The sequence below is a fragment of the Pelodiscus sinensis genome, chromosome Z, assembly GCF_052426305.1.
Source record: "Pelodiscus sinensis isolate ZL-2025 chromosome Z, ASM5242630v1, whole genome shotgun sequence".
NCBI classification, from domain to species: domain Eukaryota; kingdom Metazoa; phylum Chordata; order Testudines; family Trionychidae; genus Pelodiscus; species Pelodiscus sinensis.
Window position 1 is genome coordinate 33,448,169 of NC_143085.1, and position 21,955 is coordinate 33,470,123.

Sequence of the window (21,955 nt, forward strand, 5' to 3'; positions counted from 1 at the left end):
CATATTAAATATGAGAAGATTGACGCAGCGTTACTCGGTAAATTAATTTTTTTCATTTAAATCTTTGCGCTGGGGTGTGGCTGGGAACGAGGGGATCTGTTTTCAAGCTACTCCAGGGAGAGATGGCTGCTCCAGCTCTCTCTCACTACAGCAGTTTGAGGCCAGGTGAGAAGTTCCTTTCTGTGGCCACTGCAGCTCCAGGGGGCACAGGTGGAGGAGGGATGCTTGTCTTCTGGGGTGGGGTATAGACAGACACACTAACTAACAAACTCTCTGAAATATATGGTAGATAGCTGTCCCTTTCTCTGTCCCTGCCGCAATGGGATTATAGCTGTCCTGGTCTCCATCTTTGGCCCCTTGCTGCCCCCTTGTGGTCATTCTGTAGTATAACTCCCTTCCTGCCAGACCCCTCCCTTTCTATTTTATGAGAAGCAGTTGCATTCCAGGCACGTCCCATTGTTTTGGTACAAACAACCCATGACCTTGCTTTAAGCTTGATAAGAGGAAACTGCAAAGTGAGTTTGGTGGTCCTAGCTCTTACAGTTTAGGAGGAGTTCTTGAACAAACGGACTCACAGACAGATGCGCACACACACATTTTAAAAACATATAATAAGAGCTACAGAGCTCTGTGTAAAGAATCATAGAATCATAGGACTGGAAGGGACCTCAAGAGGTCATCGAGTCCAGCCCCTCACCCTCAAAGCAGGACCAAGCTCCGTCTACACCATCCCTGACAGATGTCTATCTAACCTGTTCTTAAATATCTCCAGAGAGGGAGATTCCACCACCTCCCTTGGCAATTTATTCCAATATTTGACCACCCTGACAGTTAGGAATGTTTTCCTAATGTCCAATCTAAACCTCCCCTGCTGCACTTTAAGCCCATTACTCCTTGTCCTGTCCTCAGAAACCAAGAGGAACAAATTTTCTCCTTCCTCCTTGTGACACCCTTTTAGATATTTGAAAACCGCTATCATGTCCCCCCTTAATCTTCTTTTTTCCAAACTAAACAAGCCCAGTTCATGAAGCCTGGCTTCATAGGTCATGTTCTCTAAACCTTTAATCATTCTTGTCGCTCTTCTCTGTACCCTTTCCAAGAAAGATGATATGACTCAGTAATGCAATATTTTGCTTTATTTCCTGCTGTGTGACAGATTCACTGTAGACCAGACCCTACTTCTGTTATAGTCAGTAATTTTTTTCCCATTGATTTCAGTGAGACCCCAGTGCCATGAGCAAATCACTTGTTTATTTAACATTTATAGTGCAAAGTAACACTTGGAGGCTGACTAAGTCAGGGAACCATTCTTCCACATCCAGCTCTGTGAAATGGAGAGAGAAATCTCCCTAACCTAGAAAGGGTGGGGATGTCAAAGCACTTGCGTGTGTATCTTTACAAAGTGCTTTGACATCCCCAGGTAGAAGGTGCTACGTACACAGCATTTTTATCATTATAGAACTAGATTACAGGCAGTCCCCGACTTCCGTGGATCCGACTTACGTCCGATCCGCACTTACGAGCGGGGCTTTCTCGCCCTGGAGCTCGCAGGCAGTGATCCGCCACCTCGACCTCCGGGGCGAGAAAAGCTGCTCCCGGTGCCCCTGGTCTGCTGGAGACCGTCTCCAGCAGACCAGGGGCACTGGGAGCGAAGCCACAGCCCCGGCGGGGTCCCGTGCTTCCGAGGCTTTGCTAGAGTAAAGCCTCAGAGGCGTGGGACCCCGCCGGAGCTGCGGCTTCGCTCCCGGTGTCCCTGGTCTGCTGGAGACAGTCCCCAGCAGACCAGAGACACCGGGAGCGAAGCTGCAGCCGCGGCGCGGTCCCGCACCTCTGAGGCTTTGCCAGAGCAAAGCCTCAGAGGCGCGGCACCCCGCTGCCACTGCGGCTTTGCTCCCCATGTCCCTGGTCTGCTGGGGGGGGGGGCGCAGCTAGTGTGCACCCCCCCCCAGCAGACCAGGCTTTTGTTGTGGACCCTGGGGCAGAGCAGCTGGGGCACTGCCGGTTGGTTCCGCAGCACCGCTCCTTGGCGCTACTGGACCAACCCGGCAGCACCCCAGCTGCTCTGCCCCAGGCGTCCTGATTCAGCTGCTGCTGAAACTGACCAGCGCTGACTACAGGAAGCCTGAGGCAGAGTTGCTCTGCCCCAGGCTTCCTGGAATCAGCCCCTGATCAGTTTCAGCAGCAGCTGACTTGGGGACTCTTGGGGTTCTTAAGTTGAATCTGTATGTAAGTCAGAACTGGCGGTCAGTTTCAGCAGCGGCTGAATCTGGATGCCAGTTCCGACTTACATACAAATTCAACTTAAGAACAAACCTACAGTCCCTATCTTGTACGTAACCCGGGGACTGCCTGTAAATGCAAAATAATTGTTACTATTGGAGAATTCAGCCAGTTTCCCAAACATGCCTCCTCTTCTGAGGTGAGGCGGACAGGTGGGCAGCTGTAGTGCACTGACGTAGGTAAGAGACTCTGTGTGAGAATTTCATGGCTTCGTTGATGAAGGCGACTGCACTAATTCAGCTCAGTGTCACCTATTCTTCCATGGAAATGTAAGGGGCCTCAATTGTAACATGTCCTGATAAAAACTGGTGGATTTTTTTCCAGTAGCGTTTAGTTCACAGAATAAATCTGCTAGCTCAGCTCCGAGCTGACAGGCCTTCCCTGAAGTTGCCTGTCATCCTACAATGTCCCCTTGGAAGAATTCTGTCCTTGACAAGCTCTGGGGTAACACATACACAGGTGTGTAGATGCTCCCAACCCCACCCTTTCTAGGTTAGAGAGATCTCTCTCTCCATTTCACAGAGTTGGACGTGGAGGAATGTTTACCCCAGAGCTTGTCAAGGACAGAATTCTCCCAAGGGGACATTGTAGGATGACAGGCAACTTCAGAGAAGGCCTGTCAGCTGGGAGCTGAGCCAGCAGATTTATTCCGTGAACTAAACGCTACAGGAAAAAAATCCATAATCTCTAATTCCTTGGATATAAAAGGAATACTTGATAGCAAACTGCTGGAGATACGCTTCCTGTAATCCCTTGCTTGATGCCAGATGGAGCCTGGGCTTTCAATTCCATATTCCTGTGAATAAGAGAGTACATAGTCCTGAATATAATGAGTGTAGATCAGCCTGCGGATCATGCAGGGCCCTCCAGGCACGTGAGCTGTGCTTTCACGGCTCATCTCGAAGATGATAATCTCTTCTTAACAGCATGGCCCAGCAGTAGTTCTGTTGTTAAATCCGATCCACGTGTATGTGTGGTGGAGATTGCAGTCACACTCCTATTATCTTAGAGTTACTTGCAGTGAATCAGTGTAATCTGTCTATCTGCAGCGTTCATTGTCATATATACCAGGGCTAGCTTGGTGCAGTAGATTGGAAGCCCGACATTCAGAAACCTTTTTCCAAGCGCACCCTTGCCGTGAGGGCTGGATGAATGCTGCATAAAATCTCCAGTGAATAAGGTTTGCAGGTAAATTCATCTCTGCAAGGCTTTAAAAAAAAGCTGAAACCTTTCCCTGTTCCTGAAAGCACAATGCTTAAAGTTTAAACATATGATCAAATGCTGTCCTGAATTGGGCTGCTTTCTGGTCCCAGTCATCCAGTCAAAGACCAGAAACAATATCGTGTGTCTCTTAGTGCTCTTCTTTAGTGCGGCTTGAATGGTGAATCATTGTTGAGGATTTTTTGCTCTCTATCTCCAGCTCTCAACAAAGAGCTCTCAAAATGTGTCTCAACAAAGCTGTTTTGTTGGGTTAAAATAATCAGGGAAAAGAGAGGGACCTGTGTCACTCTGTACCAGTGAAAACAAGGAGGGACTCCTGTTGCAACTTGAATTCTAACTGATTTATTTGAGCATAAGCTTTTGTGGATAAAGACCTCTTTGACACTATGCATCGGACAAAGTGTTTTTTACCCAGGAAAGCATATACCCAAATAAACCTACTAGTCCTTAAGGTGCCGCAGGAAACCGTACTGATTTTGCAGGGGAGAAAAAAGGACAGTTTTTTTTAAAAAAAAGAATGAATCTGAGTTAGTTGCAGCCTGCTCAGGAATACTGTGTGAGCTGAAAAAAATGAGTTACTTAAATAATTTATTCGTAGCAAACAGTTTGCTCAGTTCTATGTATGGTATCTCACTTTAGAGTGGAGATAAAAGTTGCTTTGGAGAACAATGTGCATCTCATAGGGTGTTGCATAGAACTGACCTTGTGGCAATATGTGGCTGAGAAGAACTCGAATGCAGGGACTACTGGGCTGCATCAGACCTAGGGCCACCTATTCCCACATATTGTGCTTGCTAATGGAAGAAAGGGGCAAAGAGGGCAAACACCTTAGAACCCGTCAATTCAAAAGGGGCTGGGGGGCTGAGCCCTTTAAATTGCAGCTAGAGCACCATGTGGCATGCTCTAGGTGGCTCTTAGGGCTTGCCTGGCGAGGTGGGAGCACCATATGGTGTGCTCCAGGCTGTGCTGGGAGTGGCACTGCAGTCTGGCTGGTGCTGAGGGCTGGATGCCCTTGGCCCTGCCCCTTCTGCCTGAGACCCCACCCCTTCTGGGAGCATGGAGCTGGAGCCTCCCCTCCTCTCCTCCCTTTCCCAGGGGCATGCTGGGACTTACTGGTCTGAAAGCCCCTGGAGTGGGCGTAGTTCTGCTTTGGCACAGTGGATGGGGCAACACTTGGGACTGTGCACAGGGCTGGCTGTTAGCTCTGCTGGCTCACACTCTTTATTTCCTAGGAGATGGGGGCAGACGTGCAGACTGGTGCACAGCTGTGCAGACTGGTGTTGTCAGTGGGGTACAGTGGAGATCAAAGAGCATTTACAATGGAGCCCAAGCCCCACTGAGCATCCCTGATCAAAGTCCCTGCACTTAGGCTTGGAGTGGGGAGATTCTGCCCTTCCTTAATTCCTTCTCAGTCAATACCCATGAGAATAAATGCCCTATTATTCCTTGGCCATAAAGTCAGTTTCTTTCACTGTATTCTCATACCCATTTCTCTCTGCTGCCCAGCATTTTCAGACGTCAGTGCAATGCGAAGCAAAGCCATTTTGCTGGGTGGGCAAATGGATGTGTAATGCATGCACAACATCAACATACTTCACTGCATGTAGCAATAAGGTATTGCGTTCAAGCTAAACTTCCTGAGCTCAGCTGGTTTTGAAAGAATTGAGCATGGAAATAGCATTGAAGCAGCAGCTGTAAGAAATGAGTGAAGTCAACGGTGTAGTATTAACACAGATGAGTAATGTCGGAGAGAGCAGGGACCATAGCAGCATCTAATAATAATCAAGTGGGGCTCTTATATAGCACTCTTCATTGGCAGATAGGGTGGCCATTTGTCCTCTTGGATAGTCTTGGTTTTTGCTACACTGTCCTCTGTCAATATGAAATGGGACACCCTTATGGCCCTTAAGTAAATAAGCCAGTGCACCCCAGTGCAGCACTCTTGCAAGAAGAATGTGGCAGGCTGGGGCACGCAGCTGCAACTGTTCCCAGACAGGCTGGGCTCAGAGGGCTCTCTCGTAGGCTGCCTTGCTAAGCTGCAGGCAGCCAGGAAGAAGAAAGGCGCTGGTTGGGGGACTGTGCACCCCCCCACAATCCGGGTCTGCTCCAGCTCCTAGCCCTTCCCTCCCAGAGCCCTTTCGGAGGGCTTCAGGCACATGTACCGCATCTTTTTCCTCTTCTTCTGACTCTCAGGGACTGAGGGGTCATGGCTCAGCTTGTGCCTTCCTCTTGCTCCTGGCTGCCGAGGGGAGGGCAGAGGAGGATGCAGCAGGCTGTGAACTTTCCCCTCGCTCCTGGAGAGTCACAGGAACAGGAAGAAGAGCAGCAGCAACCTGGTATGTGCGACTGCAGCCACGCCTTGCCTTCCCGAAATGGCACCCTGCTCCCCACCCCACATCACCCCTACAGCCCCAACCATGGGCCTTACCACCCCCAGCCCTGACTCCTGAATCCCTCACATCTCACAGTCTGGGCCCCCTATGCACTAAATGCAACTGTCCTCTACTCTTGAAGTATCTTGATGACCACCCATAGCGTTCCAGCTGCATAAAAAAGGAGCTCTGCATGAATATCACTATTTTACAGATGGGGAAACCGAGGCACAAAGCACTGAAGTAACTTGCCCAAGGTCACACAGCAGGCCAGTGGCAGAATCAAGTTGCTTCAGCCCCAGTGCTTTATCCACTATGCCACACTTCATCCATGGTGCCCTTAGGTAATGCTGCCTTTCGTCTGGCTGTTGGAGACCAAAAATCTCTACTCTAACCCTACTGTGGCCACACTCTCAGGATTTACCTGCCCTCGGTTTTTTCTCCTAACTTGTCCTGCATTTGCTAGTGCTGGCACAGACCGGGCTTTGGGGCCTGCGGGCATGTTTGATCGTGTCACTAAGCCTGTTCTGAACAGGGCCAGATGCAGGGTTCAACACAGCTAGTGCCTTCCACATCACTGCCACCAACAGGGCTGCTGTGGTGGCGGCAAAGGTGGGCGATTTGGGGAAAATGATTGTGTTAGGCAGAGTCCACACTATAAACGGGCTCCCGCAGTCCAGTCACTCAATTGCTCTGTGCCTCATTGTACCCATTAATAGTACTGGCCCAGCTTTGTAATGCATTTTATTTCTCCATCTGTACACAGGTATTCTTGCACCAGCGAATGGTATTTGGAGGCTGGTAGTAGGTGGTTAGGTTGGTCACTGTGGCCTTTGTTTTCAGAGCTATTTGATTTCAATGGGAGTTGGAACTTCCATCGGCTACTTGATTAGTCGATAAAGGGGGAAACTGCAGAGCCGCAGTGGAGTTAGTTCCTGGCCTTGGGAGCTAATCCTGCTGCAGCTCTGCCTTTTAAATGGAGTAAGAGCAGCCTGGCTCTTACTCCATTTAAAAAACAGAGACGCAGCTTCTTGGACCGGGCACGAGCCAGCACAGCTGAGTTCCAGCTTGTGCCTGATCCCTTGCTGCATCTCCGTGTCCCTCACCCCATGGAGACAGTGCTGGGGGGTGCATTTATGCTTACATTCCTAGCCTAAATGCTTTTCAGATCTGGGCCTGTGTGTGTCTACAGATACATCGCCAGCTCCATACACGGGGACCCTGTGTTAGGAAACTTCCATGCAGACTTTGAATTGAATCCTTGCATGCTCCTGTCAGATATGGCCCCGCAGGGCATGGCCTGTGCCAGTGCAACTTGTTGCTATGGTGACAGTATAGGAGAGAGGTGGGCTCTCTTCCCTGTCTGGAAATAGGCTGTGTGAGCCAGACACTCAGCTTGTATGTCTCCCCAGTGGTGCTCCCTTGATTGTGAAGCCGTGCTGACTGGCTCTGGAAGCCACACACCCAGCCCAATTATTTTGCTCATGCCCCTCACTGATGTGCTTGTTGCTGCCTCTTACAGATCAGCTGTTGTGGCTGTGCAGTTGCCGGTGATTAGAGACTCTCAATGCCCCTCTTCCTCACCATGGTGATCAAATTTTGAATTGGAGAATGAGATTTCTCCCCTCCCCCACCCAATTTTCTCTCCTCCTTGTAGGTGTAAAACGTGCCAATTCCGTTCAAGCTTCCAGGCCTCCTCTAGCGACTGGTCAGAGCTCTGCTGCGCAGCCAGGTGCACATTCTGCTTTACATACTCTGGGCCTGCTTGTGCCACAGTGGTGCTGGGCCATGCTGGGGATGGTGGAAAATGGGTTCCTGGGATGTAGGACTGTGCTTTGAAGGCACTGCTGATCACTGAGGCAGGTCAGGGCTTTCCCCATCCCTTCCACCTTTACACACACATACACATAGAGGTGTAATGGCTTTTCAGGTATCACACCACTGGTCAATAGTGGAGCCAAAACCGTGACCCTGGAGCATTGTTCCCTCTAATTTTTTTCCCTCTTTGCATGAAATAAATTTTATTATATGCACCCAAACAGGTGTGGATATACACCACCTATAGAAACACATGTTACTAGCGGTTGGTGGCTCTGGGTGCTCTGCTAATCACCCGGGCAGCATTTGAATCTCTCCTTGGTGGGTGCCCAATTGCTTAGCTTAGAGGGAATACTGCCTGGGAGCCAAGATTCCTGGATCTAACCACAAAGCTCTTTCCACAGGGATGGCTTGGTCAGGCTGTGATGGGCCCTTGCTTCCTGGTGGATGAGACTGCCATGCTGATGGTGCCACTACAACCCCCCGCCCCTTGTATGCCCCCCTTCTCTCACTGCTGCTTGATCAATGGTGTAAAAGTGACTTGGTTCCTGCAGATATGGGAGGGAAGGGGAGAGGGGTTCCAGTCACCTGCCCTCTAGAAGCCACTAGCCTTGCTGCCAGCTAACAATATAACTTTTTATACCACAGCTCCTGCAGTAGGTGGCAGACAAGAGTCCGGGCCCGCTGGTAGATATCCAGAAAGACAAGGTAAAGACTCTCAGTGGGTCCTCATCTACTGCAGTGCACTGACTTGGGGTCCTGTGGGTTCCGGCTCCTCCCTTATGCCAAAATGCTTGGAAAGGGTGACAAAGCAGATGACACAGTTAATGGAAAACAGGGAGACTATTCATAAACAGGGCTAATGGACCTAAACCGTCTCTTCTGCAGCTTGCCCATCTGATCCCTGGTATTAACAAACACCGTTTCAGATGTTTTCATATTGTGAATGGCCTCTTCTGTGCTCAGGGCAAGACATTCTTCTAGGCGAGTGGCCTGTTGGTATGGTAACTAGCATACCCATAATGACACATGGCTTAGAAAAGGTGGATTAATGACTGGCACTGGAAGGAGATTGCTCTGTCTCTCTGGGTTTAGTCCAAAGATGGATTGAGAGGCTAAGTATCTGCCAACATTAATTGACAGGCCAGGTCAGGGGACTCACTTTTGGAGCAATTTTGCAGTTGTCTATAATTTATTTAAAGCTTTGCTTTTCCTCTTAGAAGGCCAAATTCTGCTTTCACTTATCCTGATGTAAATCAGGGGGATCTACTGATGTCAGTGGGATAACCTGATTTGCAGTTGAGTAACGGAGAATAGAATTTGGCTCCTGTTCTCTTAAATAATAAAATGAGATGAAAAGGCTCAAACTAAGATAAATGCCGTCTTTCACCTACTTGTCCTGGGGAAACACACAGTGCCTTGTCTTGACTTTCAGGATGTTAATTATAAACATTCCATCTCCTCTGTTAATTCCCATGAACAAGGTGCTGGTGTATTCCCCTCAGGCTTTCATCCCAAGATATGAGAACAGAAATGGGTCAGCTATCTATTTCCGAGCTTTCAGGTTTTCTTTTACTTGAGCCCTTGGAACTTGGGGAATTCTGACTCAGCAAGAGATGGGGTTGCTTTATAACCCCTCCACCACTTACGGCTTAAACCCAGGGCAAAGGAAGATGTGTGAGAAGCCCATTTTATAGCCATGGCCTGATACAAAAGCAAAGCACCTCGCATGTGCATTAGGCAGAAGTGTAAAGAGAATAGTTATTCTGACTTCCACTGAGCAAAATGGAGTAAGAAATAATCCAGGATGAAGTTCATTTTTCACTCACCATGGATTTCCTCCCTGCTTAATTTACTAGCCAAATCAGCTGTAATCCAAGCAGCCATCTCAACTGAGAGCAGCTGTTTGATCATAAACCGAGCTGCTTATAAGTGGAGATGCATGGGTTCTGCAGCAAAATTAACCACTCAAATGAAAAATGCATTGGGCATGCTCATGCACCTTCATTTTCTTCATTCCTTATGCCACATCCCTGTGGTATCTGAGCACCTAAGTGGTGAGGACAGGTGAGAAGCATGGCCACCGGAAGCCCAAGTCTACATGGTAGGCAGGAGACCTGCTTCCCCCTTTTAATGTTTGCTTTTTGCAGGAGATTGTTTTACTCACATGGAGGCTTGGGAGAAACCAATGTAAAGCTTGCCCCGTACGTATGGGTAGTGTAAGCCTGGGCATTGTATGCAGAAGCCAAGCAGAGCTCCTCCAAGTTCCTTAGCATGGGTTCTCTCTTCCCACAGCACTAGAAGGGGGGAAGTGCCTGAATAAATCCAGTGCAGTCCCATAGACTATGGAATGTCATGTTTGCTTATGCCAATCAGAGCATGATAGTGGGGCTGCTGGGCCCCATCAATGGTACGTCTTCTGCTGCTAGCCAGTGGCAGAGGCTTTAGGGCAGTTCTGAGGGATCTGTCCCTGGTCTTTCAGTCCCAGCTGTTGGCACTTAATGGTTTTAGGATGTGCCTGATCCTCTTGGCTCACAGCCATTGCTGGGCCGTACAGAGATCAAATCCTCACAGCAAGTACCAGGTCAGTGTCACCATCCCTATGGAAAGGGATTCCAGTGCTCATGTCAAGTCTCAACCATGCCAAAACCCATCTGTGGCTGGAATTTTCACGCCCTAACTGGCAGCGGGCGGGTGACTCCATCCAGGGTGCTGACTTTGAAAATGAGGACAGGAAATGCTATTTAGCATAATAAGGCTGAGATCAGACCTCCCCCTTCTGTGAAGGGGTCCACAGCGAGCGGTGCAGTTGGCCTAGGAGAAGAGAAGCAGAGGGAAGAGGGTTTAAGATTGATAACAGGATCCAGTGACCGGAAGTGGAAGGCAGACAAATTCCAGACCACCAGTAAAGTGTAAATGTGAGTGAAGGTAACTGCTAAGGCAGCTTACCAGGCATTGTGGTAGCTTTGCCATCCCAGGCAAGTGAAGACCTCCTCTAGCTCAGACAGCAATGATGTAGGGACAGTTTTCATGTCTGTGTTGTACCGGAGGCCCGACTAGATCAGAGGGCTTCATTGCTCAGTGACTCCCTTCTGGCAACAGAAATTACTACATGAATCCGGGGAGAAGGGAGTAGGAGGTGAACCCAGAGCTGCTCAGACCTGAAGCCTGAACCTGGCTGCCAGGGCTTTGGCTTGAGCCCCAGCAAGTTAACATCTGCACAGAGGACGCCATTAAAACAGGGTCGGGCTCGTGACTCACTTTAGGGTCCTGACCAGTGTTCATGCTAATCTTTTCCCTCCATGTGTGGAATAATTTTATGTGCACTGAGACATATTTAAATGTGCACCACCAGGAGAAACACAAACCTTCCTCATCAGTGTGTCTTAATTCAATACTTGTTTTCTCTCACCCAGTGAGCCAACCGATGGGCCTGCCCCAGACAGACCTTGCCTATTCAGCAGCAGTTCCCAGGGATGAGAGAGGAGGTGGTGGTGGTGGTTATGCGATGCCTGCAGCCAGAGAGGAAAGGGCCACACGCCAGCCTGACCCAAAAATGCAAGCCACCGCCCTGCCTGTGCCAGCCGCACCTGTGCGTCAGCTGCCGCCGCCTCAGGATGATGAAGAGGACGAGGCAAACAGCTACGATTCCGACGAAGCAAGTACGTAGCCTTGTGTGGTACCAGCCAGCACTGGTGCAGATAGGTTATTTTGAACTGCCTAAGAAAAGCCACAAATACTGGGCTGGATCCTGAACTGCTGAGGACCTGCCTTTCCCTCTGGCTTCACCAATGTTCAGCTCCTCTTGAACTTAGCTCCTTGTTCAGAGGGTTGCATTGCGGGAATATGACTGTAAGTGTGAGGTCAGCAGGTCCCTGCAAAGTGCACCTTGTGAGAAACAGTTCTGTTTTTTTGTGTCACCTTATACTCTTGAATGTTTTATATTCGGCAAAAAAAAAACCAAAACCAAAAACAAAAAAAACCCCACTGTCCTTTTTAAGTGACTGTAGCTTTGATCCTCTGAGGCTCATGTCATGTTCCCGGCATCCACTAAGTGCTTTTAATGCTTGGTAAATAAATAATCAGGGAGGGATTTGTGCTCTTTTGTGACTCTGTTCCTCTCTGACTGAAAATAACAAGCCATCTCCAAAAATGCAGCTTTTGAGTTGAATAATTTATCATTTTACGAAGGAGCCCAAGAGTCTAAATGGCAACTCTATGCAACTTTGTTTTAAACCTTGAAAAAGGAGCCAGTCAAAAATACTGCTAATGTAGAGCCCTGTTAAAGGCACAGCATTTGCAAAGACTGAGAGGAGAATATGGCCTTGACCTAGAGTTAGATTGTGGAGATTTTCCTCATGATGTGCTCCCATTGCTTTCACCATGCCTTTCAGAATCAGGGCCCATATTTTAAAGGTATATAGATGCCTAAGTCTATGGTCCCAGGTCTTTATTTTACTCTGTCTAGTATATACACCACTATGAGGTGGGTACAGGCAGTCCCCGAGTTACGCGGATCCGACTTCCGCAGTTACGAAAGGGGCCCTTCCTCTCCCTGGTCTCCAGCAGACCAGGGAGAGGAAGCAAAGCGGCGGAACACGTGGGCAGCGGACAGGGCTGTCCGCTGCCCACGCGCTCCGCGGCTTGGCTCTGCTTTGCCCCCCCCCGTCCCCCCGGTCTGCAGTCCAGGGGGAGGGGGGGGACAAAGCAGAGCAAAGCAGAGCCAAGCCGCGGAGCACGTGGGCAGCGGACAGCCCAGACGCGTCTGGGCTGCCCGCGTGTTCCGCCACTTTTCTCCCCAGGGGGACGGGGAGCAAAGCAGAGCAAAGCCGCGGAGCCCGAGGGCAGCAGGATAACCACGGCGCGTCTGGGCTGTCCCGCTGCCCCCGTGCTCCGTGGCTTTGCTCCGGACGCCTGTGGTACAGCAGCTGGGGCGCTGCCGGTTGGTCCCGTAGCGCTACTCTGGGCACCACTGGACCAACCCAGCAGCACCCCAGCTGCTCTACCCCAGGTGTCCCCAAGTCAGCAGCTGCTGAAAATGACCAGTGGCTGACTATAGGAAGCCCCTGCCCCGGGCTTCCTGGAATCAGCCGCTGATCAGTTTCAGCAGCAGCTGACTTGGGGATGCCTGGGGTTCTTAGGTTGAATCTGTATGTAAGTCAGAACTGGTGTCCAGATTCAGCCGCTGTTGAAACTGATCAGTTTCAGCAGCGGCTGAATCTGGACGCCAGTTCCGACTTACATACAGATTCAACTTAAGAACAAACCTACAGTCCCTATCTTGTACGTAACCCGGGGACTGCCTGTATATGTGTGCAAATGCCCACGTCCACAATTGTACACATATGAAAAACGTTCAGCTGAAGTCTTTCTTCCCCTTTAGCTGCATGAAATGCCATTTGACAGATCCATCATATAAAGGAGAGCCCCTTGTGGTTTCAGTACTTCTGCACCCTCTCCCCTCCCCCCCCCCCCGCCATTTTAATCCATGAGCTTACTGGCCATAAGAGTGAAGATCAGGAGTCCCAGAAAAGCATCACTTCACGTTTAAGATCTTTTTCTGGGGAGAAGGGTGAGGACTGTTTGGCACCTGTGGCAGTGCATAAATATTAACCAGAGAGGAAAGTGGCCATGAAGGAATTCAATTCAGATGGAATTAAAGCTTTCCTCTCTCCAATCACATTTTGATGAGAATCCAGTGCAGTGAGTGTGCCGAGTCCAGTCTAGAAACCTAAGGTAATTGTCTGTCTTTGCTCAGTTGAGAGAAGTGGCTGAAGTTCAGGGCTAAAATGCACAAGCAGAGATGTGAGTTGCACTGTGTAGCTGCTTTGAGCCTTCCATATGTCTGACTCGCACTGTCACTTTCTCGTTTGCACGCTGAGCACTAAACTCCGCTAAAATTCTGTGGCCCTTCCTTTGAGTTCCAGATAAATGTTTGTATTGTTCTGTTTGGACAATGTTCTGACTACGGCAGAGCCAGCCTTACCCATATGCAGCTGAATAGGGCACCTGAAAATTTGGGGGCACCCCTGGGTCTTAATGTCCACCCATCAGCCTCTTCCTATCCCTATTCTGTAGCTCTGCTTCCTCTGGAGAGGATCTAGTTAACTTAATAGTGTCAAAGCCTGCCAGAGCCATTTGCAGAACAGGGAACCCGGGAAAGAGTCGTTTGAGTGGTAATGAAGCGAAGCTCAGATATACACTGTCAGTTTCTGAATTTACTGTGTGAGTCCACAGGAGCTTAATTAAATATTTTTAAAACAAGTTGTAAACTAGTGTGTTGATGCGGATTATAAAAATCGCCATCTTCCCCCAGCTGCCATGGGGCGTAGGGGGCACTGGTTTAAGATTACAGGTTGGGCCTCCCTGGTCTGCCACCTTCAGGATTTGAGCAGTCTTGAACCAGACAGTTTGCCAGACCAAGGGAAGACAGTGCTCACTTGGTGGCCACCAGCCCATCTCTGGGCTCCCTCTTCTGGGGCTCATTAATCTGCCACTGGCCCCACTGCTGCTGGCTGCCCAACCTGCTGCCAGCCCTACTGCCGCTAGGGCTCCCTGACTACCACCAGCCTGGTCCAGCTGGGTCTCTCCACCCGCTGCCAGACTCTGTCCAGCTTCCCATTCCTGCCAGACCATGGATGTTGCTGGACCAGAATGTTGGATTTGAGCGGTTCAGCTTCTGCTGCGTAGGGCCCCATCAATCCTATGGATGACCCTGAACTGCATTAGCTTAGGAGTTTGGCCAGGAATCGCTGTGATGGTGGGTTAGCTGGTGATTGTGTACGATAATGGCTGCAGTGCTTTAAAAGCCCTCTAAATTTGTGCACACAGTGTTTCATCTGCAATCACAAGAGCAAAGGGGAGCGTATCACTCAAGTCTGCAGACCAGGTCATTAGAGACTATCCATCACATTCAGTCAGTTTTGTCCACGGTCCATTCCAGAAGTTAAATTAGAATCTGGCTTCAGGTGCCTTTATGACATTTGACATTATACAGCTAAAATATCTTGGATGCCATAATGCTGTTGATAGATGTGTCTTCATGATGCGACGCAGCATGGTGCCTCCAAGAAGTGTGGGCTCCCTAGGGCACAGAGGTGCTGACCTTTTTGGAGAGAGCAGTTGAGGTCTTGGTCAGCATTTTAGAAAGGCATCTCTGCCAGACGTGAATTTGAGAGGAGGCTGGCCAGGCAAATGGCATGGAGAGCTGGTCGGAACACTTTCCATGCAGTGAAATCTTATTGCAGGAGACCCAGTACAAGCCCCTCCTTTGTGTGAATTAGGGTGGTCTGGTATGAAAAACTTGTTTGAATCAGGCAGGCAGGGACTTTAAACCAGGTCTCCCCTTCCCTCCCTTTCAGAACCTTGGGAGTTGCCATGAGATGGGTTGGTTGTTCTCAGGCATGGCGCAATGTGAGAGGGATGGAGTAGATGCCCTCCCTCCCTTAGTGCTGCCCTGCTTGTAAGGCTAGGAGCCTCCAGGGTTTCATATTGATATCACTAGGGAGTGGGGTAGGTGAAGTGTCTCCATTGTACTTAATAAGCTCATTGCTTCTCTTTTCCTCTACCTTCTTGCTCATTAGCCACGCTGGGGGCGATGGAGTTCAGCCTGCTCTACGACCAGGAGAAAAGCTCTTTGCACTGCACGCTCATCAAAGCAAAAGTAAGTGCATCCCTGCGGGAAAATGAAATGACTTGGGAGTAGGACAGCAGGCAAAGCCTGATTCAGTTACAGAGGCACCTGCTTGCTCCACGTAGACCAGGACACTGTCCTCCTCTGGTAAAGTGCATTTCGGAACTCCCCCTCCCCCTACTGTTTCCTCCACTTCCCAAGACCCATTCTGGTTTCCCTTGAGCTGAATGTAATGGGACTGAAGCTATTTCTGCCACTGTTCCCCTTTCCCCATGGGCAGTGGGTGCACCTACAGCCCCACCTCCTCTGCTGAGGCCCCACCATGGAGAGAGGAGGAGGCAGGGCAGCCCAAGCACTTATGTGTCCCCCACCCACTATGGGTAGCAAAAGAGAGGAGGCATGCATGTGCCTCAGCTTCCCTGAAGCACCGGGCAGGGAGGCGGCCTCATGGCCCACACTAGCCTGTTCCTCCCTGGTCCCTGGAGCACCAGGCAGGGAGGAACCTCATGGCTTGAGCCAGCCTGAATCTCCCTGACTCCTGGAGCATCGGGAAGGAAGGAGGCCATGCGGTCCAAGTCTCCCTAGTCCTCAGAACACCAGGGAGGGAGGAGGCTTTGCAGTCTGAGCCTTCCTGGCCTTCCCAGCTCTTGGAGCACTGGGGAGGGAAGAAGCTGCCTAAGCTGGCCCAAGCTTCTCTGCCCCCCCCCGGAGCACAGGGTGGGTGGGCACTGGGGGCAGCAACACTCTGCCCCTAGAATGGCTACAGGAAGTGTTCTTGGGGCGGAGCATAGTCAAAGCCGTGCCTGGCAGTTTGGGACAGGAAAAACCTTTGCTAACATTGCTAACAAGGATGCATGACTTCCATTTCTCTAGTAGCTGCGTGCTAGAGGTGGTAATAATTCCCCTAAGAGTGAGGTGCAGACTTGAGAGGAGTTAGGACTACATTGGGCATCTTTCCAGCTCTAGAGCTCTTTCTGGTTAAGAACACAAGAACAGCCATACTAGGTCAGATCACAAGGGCCATCTGTCCCAGTATGCTGTCTTCCTACAGTGGCCAATGCCAGGTGCTTCAGAGGGGATGAACAGAACCATCAAGCAAACCATCTCCTGTCTCTCATTCCCAGCCTCTGACAGAGGCTAGGGGCACCATTCCTACCCATCCTGGTTAATTGCCATTGATGGACCTAACCCTCCCTGAATTTATCTAGTTCTTTCTTGAACCCTGTTAAAGTCCTGGTCTTCACAACCTCCTCTGGCAAAGAGTTCCACAGGCTGACAGTGTGCTGTGTGAAGTAAACCTTCCTTTTCTTCGTTTTAAACTTGCTATTTATTTATTATATTGTGCGAATAAGTAAAGAACTTTTCCTTATTCACTTTTTCCATACCAATCAGGATTTTCTAGACCTCTATCATATCCCCTCTAAATCTCCTCTTTTCTAAGCTGAAAAGTCCAAGTCTTTTTAATCACTCTTTATCTGGGACCCATTCCAAACCCCGCATCATTTTTGTTGCCCTTTTCTGAACCTTTTTTGAGATGAGGCGACCACATCTGTATGCAGTATTCAAGATGTGGGCGTACTATGGTTTTATATAGAGGCAATAAGATATCCTGTGTAGAAGCTATTTTATGTTTAGCTAGAAGCCATCTTGTATATCAGAAACCATTTCAGCTTTTCTCTCAAGCACGTAGACCAGAGTGAACTTTCTGTCACCCCGTGAGAAGAGGCCCTACAGGATGGGCTATTGGTATGTGTTAATTGGGCTGGTTGGGACAGGAGATGTACTCCCCCATACCTGTCCGCCATCTTGTTGATAAGGCTTTGTTTTTCCAAATTTAATTGAGGATTTCTGTAATTGGATGCCCTGACGTCAGACTGTTTGGCTAAGGGTATAAAGATACTAGAATTGATTGTATTAGCAGCTTTACTGGGCCCGACTTTGCTGGGACCACATTTGGCTCACTTTGCTTTACTGATCAATAAAGGAAATCAGTTGTTAGCTGCCTAAACAGAGAGGAGCGTGTTTTTGCTTCGACACCTGTGTCTTATTCTCTATCCTTTTTTAATGGATAGATTCCTAACATTCTGTTTGTTTTTGTTTTTTTGACTGCCACTGCACATTGAATGGATGTTTTCAGAGAACTATCCACAGTGACTCCGAGATCTGTCTGTTGAGTAGCTGTAGCTAAATTAGTCCCCATCATATTGTGTCTATATAGTTGGGATTATTTTTTCAATGTACGTTACTTTACATTTATCAACATTAAATTTCATTTACCATGTTGTTGCCAAAGACTTAGTTTGGTGAGATCTTTTTGAGCTCTTCACAGTCAGTTCTAGAGATTTTCCCTGTTCCAAGAGTCGGGAACATCTTGGAATCCTCTGCTGTCTCTAAAAGTGATGTGTCTCTGAACTGGAATCCCTTGGCTGGGCTATGTCCTTAGGAGAGGTGGTCATTTATTGTAGCAGTTTAGCAGATAATGGCGGCTTGAGCCAGTGTTGGAGGCCACATGCCAGGAGCCAGCATCACGTTTGACCTGAGCCTAGTAGGAGGCAATCTATGCGTGAGCGTACAGATGCCTGTCCTGCATCAGAGATGCTGAGTACACTGTAATTACCCACCAGCTTGCTCAGATCTAATTGATTTCCTGCAGTCACCTCATGGGGTTATCAGGGTTACTTCTGCCCATAGGCAGAGGGTTGATTATAGCAACGGTAACCATGACAGCTACTTGAGCTATGCAGAAAGAAATTGCCTAGTTAATTCCATCTCCTTTAACCACCTGCATGAAGCACTCATACCAAGGTTTCCAGAGCTGAATAGGGGTCATGCAGTGACAACAGTTGAGAAGTTAAGACATCACCCTTTAATTTCCTGATTCCTGTTTGCAATGATTTAGTTGACCTGCCATTTCTGTTTATATGCTTTATGGCAGCTAAACATTGCTTTCCAGGTAGTAGGTGCAATGAAACCCCAACCTGCAGCACCAGGGGTAATGAATTCGGTTCTAAAATTCTACCTTCACCCCTGTTAAAATGGTCAAGCAGATAAGTCCACGAATCCTCTGAACTAAACAGCACTGATTCAGATCTGAACCCAGAATTTGTTACTGCTGCTATGTAACCCACCACCTGCAGACAGTCGCAGGTAACATACCTAACTACCCATGGGCCTGTAGCACTCACCTCTTATCTGGTTAGAGCAGATGACATTAAGTTACTTGAAATACAACAAAGGAGCCAGTGCAGCCATTCTGCTATCTCTCCTGATGGGAAAGGGCTGCTCTCTGCAGAGGATATTCACCAAGCCTCTGATCTGATGAAAACAGACTGATTTCCCATAGCAGTGAAACATCCCAAACCAAAACACCTGACAAAGGTGAATCCCTCTGCTAACTTCAAGATTGCACTGTAGGGAAATGCCTATATTTCCAAACGCCATTAATGAGTTGGGTGCCTGCCTTAAATAGGCTTGATTTCCACACTCAGCACTTCTAGAGCATCCAGCCCCTTTAAAGGTACCTTGGAGGAGGGTATCCAAAATCCCTAGACATGTGGGAAAATGTCAGCTTTCTGCTGCAGCCAACTGTGTTTCCGTAGTTTGTGGTGAAGCCATAGGATGGACTTGAGAAATGGAGGTAAATCCCTGAAGCCTGATTCTCCTCTCAATGTAGAACCCCAGTAACTTCCACTAGAGGTGATGGGGGACCCTGCAGGGCTGGGGGGAGGGCGGGAAGATTCGTGTTAACATTTCACCTGTTCTGTAAGGAGAATGCCATTGAATGCTCAACTGATTCTCCAGAATAAGGGGGTCTCTTCTCCTTGTGCTAACTGTGCTGCCCCCCAGTGGTATCATTTCAGGCTAGTTTTTCAGACCCTTTTGTGTGTCATGAAGACATACAAGCAAACCTTGCTTTCTTGACTGTGAGCTTGGAAGTTGGCTATAGATAATGCAGAACCATCTTGTGAGGTCATGGACTCAAAGACAATATGACCAGGTCAGCAGTGGAAAGTAGAGAATATTTAGAGCTGAAATCTAAGTGCTGGTTGAGTATGCAGACTGAATATTGGGCTTTCCACTTATTCAGAATGAAGACACTTACTTTATCCAGCACATACCTTCCCTTTATTAATTTGTTTTGTAATAAACTATTGCTAAATCCTTTACCCCTCCCCAGTGCATTTAAAGATAGCTAACCCCTTTCATTCTCTTTTAGGGCTTAAAGCCAATGGACTCCAATGGTTTAGCTGATCCTTATGTAAAATTGCACCTGTTGCCAGGAGCCAGTAAGGTAAATATATTTCCATGAATTTGCTTTACTCTGTTATACTGAAACCCTGAACAAAAATATGACAGATCTACTGTACGGTGCGGATTTTCCAATAAGCTGAGATGGCTGAATTCCATTAAAATTAACAGGTACTAAACATTCAAATCCTGTTGGAAATCTCAGCTCGCAGGCTTACAGATATTCCACATGGATAGAAAAATCTACAATGCCGTGTTAATCTCGAGCATTGATTCTTTTTAAACAAAAAATAACAATAGCGTGGAAGGAGTGAGAACTGGTTGCAAAGGCAGCTGCTCTATAGTAGGGATGTAAAATCCCGTTTAAAAAGTTAACCATTTACAGTATATGTTTAACCGATTAACTGACCACCACAGCTTGCTGCAGGTGAGTAGCTGCTCCATGCAGGCTTGGTTGGGCCTGTTTGTGCCATGTGTGAGGGGCTACTCCGTCCAGGCAACAATTAACCAGTTACTTGTATGCATCGTCTGGTAAGGGTGACACTTACAAGGTGACTGGTTAACCGGATACCCATTTATGTCCCTATTCTGTAGTTATTCCAAATGGTGCCATGGTGTCTCTGATTTCAGCACACAGTTGCTCATTGTTGCAGTCCGGTATGTGACTGCTCAAAAATTGGAGTCTTGGCCCAAGCAATCTCCCTGATGCTGTTGTTACTTAGGAAGAATGATGCTTATAGACGCTATGATATAGGTCCTGGAAAATCAAAAGCATGAAACCTATAGTCACTCGTTAGAGATGAACTACGCTAAATGTTCAGTGATTCTCTGTCTCTCAGGAGCTCACACAGGTCTTCTAAGATATTTCCTATGGGATGACTGCTCACAAACATTCAGAAAAAGATGCTTTCTGGGATCCTTGTGAGAGATTACAGCTCCGAACACCCCTTGCCATGGACAATGTTCGCATTTGGATGCAAACAGATGGGATGGGCTCAATGGGCTGAGCTAAAACCCCAGAGCTGAAAGCACTTGTTGCTACATTTTAATCATGTTGATTAGGGTGATGCCTAAGGACCCGTCAAGAGTGGGGCCTATGGTGGGAAGCTCTGGACTAACACGGAGCAGGAGTCACCGTCTGTCCTGGAGTGTTTTCAGCAACGCTCTCTGCTTTGCTTCAGCAGCTGCTCCTGCAAGGCGGAATTGAACGGGGTCTGGACTTTTCTTTCTCTCAGAATCAGCTCTATCTTTTGTGCCAAAGGAGAAGGATCCTCCTCCACCTGATGACTGGATTCTGATGCCCTCACTGTTGTTCCTTGTTCTGTGGATTGTCCTATTGAAGTCAGTAGTGTACTAGCTAAGCAAAGTGCTTAATTTATTGTAAGGATATCGGAATCTCCTCATCGCTTTGGATGGAAATAAATAGGACACTGGTGAATAGGGTTAAGAATTGGCTACGCCTGGTGGTCTTTGTGAATGTAGGTGTGTTCCTGATTTCTCCAAGAGGTTGTCTTTTTTCAAATTGCTCATCAGTGCTGCATGTTTCACTGCTGCCTTGCAGAAGCAAGCAGCATATAGCACATCTTGAAAAACTAATCCCTAGTTAATGAGCACAGGGAAGCTTCAGAGAAGGTGACATTGTTAATGCAATGCAAAACATCTGACACACAATCTAATTATTACTAGAGTTTGAAAAATCAATTTTCCTTTGAAGGTTCTGCATGTTCTAATTAGAGCTGTGAAAAATATCCACCAAGCGAGGAAATGCTCCAATTTTTCTTCCCCTCATCAAAGAAAGCTCTGTAAACTCTCACTTTCAGGATCAGCTGAATTGAGTTCAGTGGAGAAAACTTCTAGAAAGAAATGAACATTGTTGGCATGCTGCCTAACAAATGACTCTTCTATTTGCTATGGGAATCCAAAGATTTTTTTTTTCCATCTCTCTCTGGCTGAATTAGACTCCAAAAGAAATAACAGAGGTGCCAAACTCTTTCAAAATAACATTACTACAAAGTTTGTAATTTACACTTGCTCACTTTGGATCAGTCTCTCTGACTAGCTTGGCTCAAATAACACATCAAAAGAAAACCTTTCCAGCCCTCCTACAGAATACAGTGAGCAGAATCCATCCCTAGTGCAAGATTGGAGTAGTCCATGTCCATAATGTGTTTTGCTGGTCTTTCTTTCTCATCCCCTTTCTCATCCATTGAAAACATTTTCTCTAATCAGAAGGACCTGGGATTTTGCTGTTAGCCCCAGTTGTGTCTGTTTATTCAGTTCTCATGCATGGCTTATCTTTCTACTCTGCAACAGTGAAAGAAGGTTCCTAATCTTGCCCAGACAGAGAAGCCCAGCCTGATATCTCAGTTAGTAAGAATATAAA

General features: G+C 48.1%; 1 protein-coding gene across 4 annotated transcripts in view; it reads left to right on the forward strand.

The window, feature by feature from the left end:
• The window catches only part of RPH3A (rabphilin 3A), a 159,067-nt gene that overhangs the window by 117,676 nt on the left and 19,436 nt on the right, over positions 1-21,955 (forward strand). For 3 of the 4 annotated variants that reach the window (XM_089775195.1, XM_089775196.1, XM_075898757.2), the window contains exons 11-15: positions 7,531-7,605; positions 8,340-8,399; positions 11,108-11,353; positions 15,275-15,354; positions 19,541-19,615. In XM_089775195.1, the coding sequence (XP_089631321.1) occupies positions 7,531-7,605; positions 8,340-8,399; positions 11,108-11,353; positions 15,275-15,354; positions 19,541-19,615 (536 nt within the window). The remainder of the gene's footprint in view (positions 1-7,530; positions 7,606-8,339; positions 8,400-11,107; positions 11,354-15,274; positions 15,355-19,540; positions 19,616-21,955) is intronic. The other variant, XM_089775197.1, reaches the window with a different exon arrangement.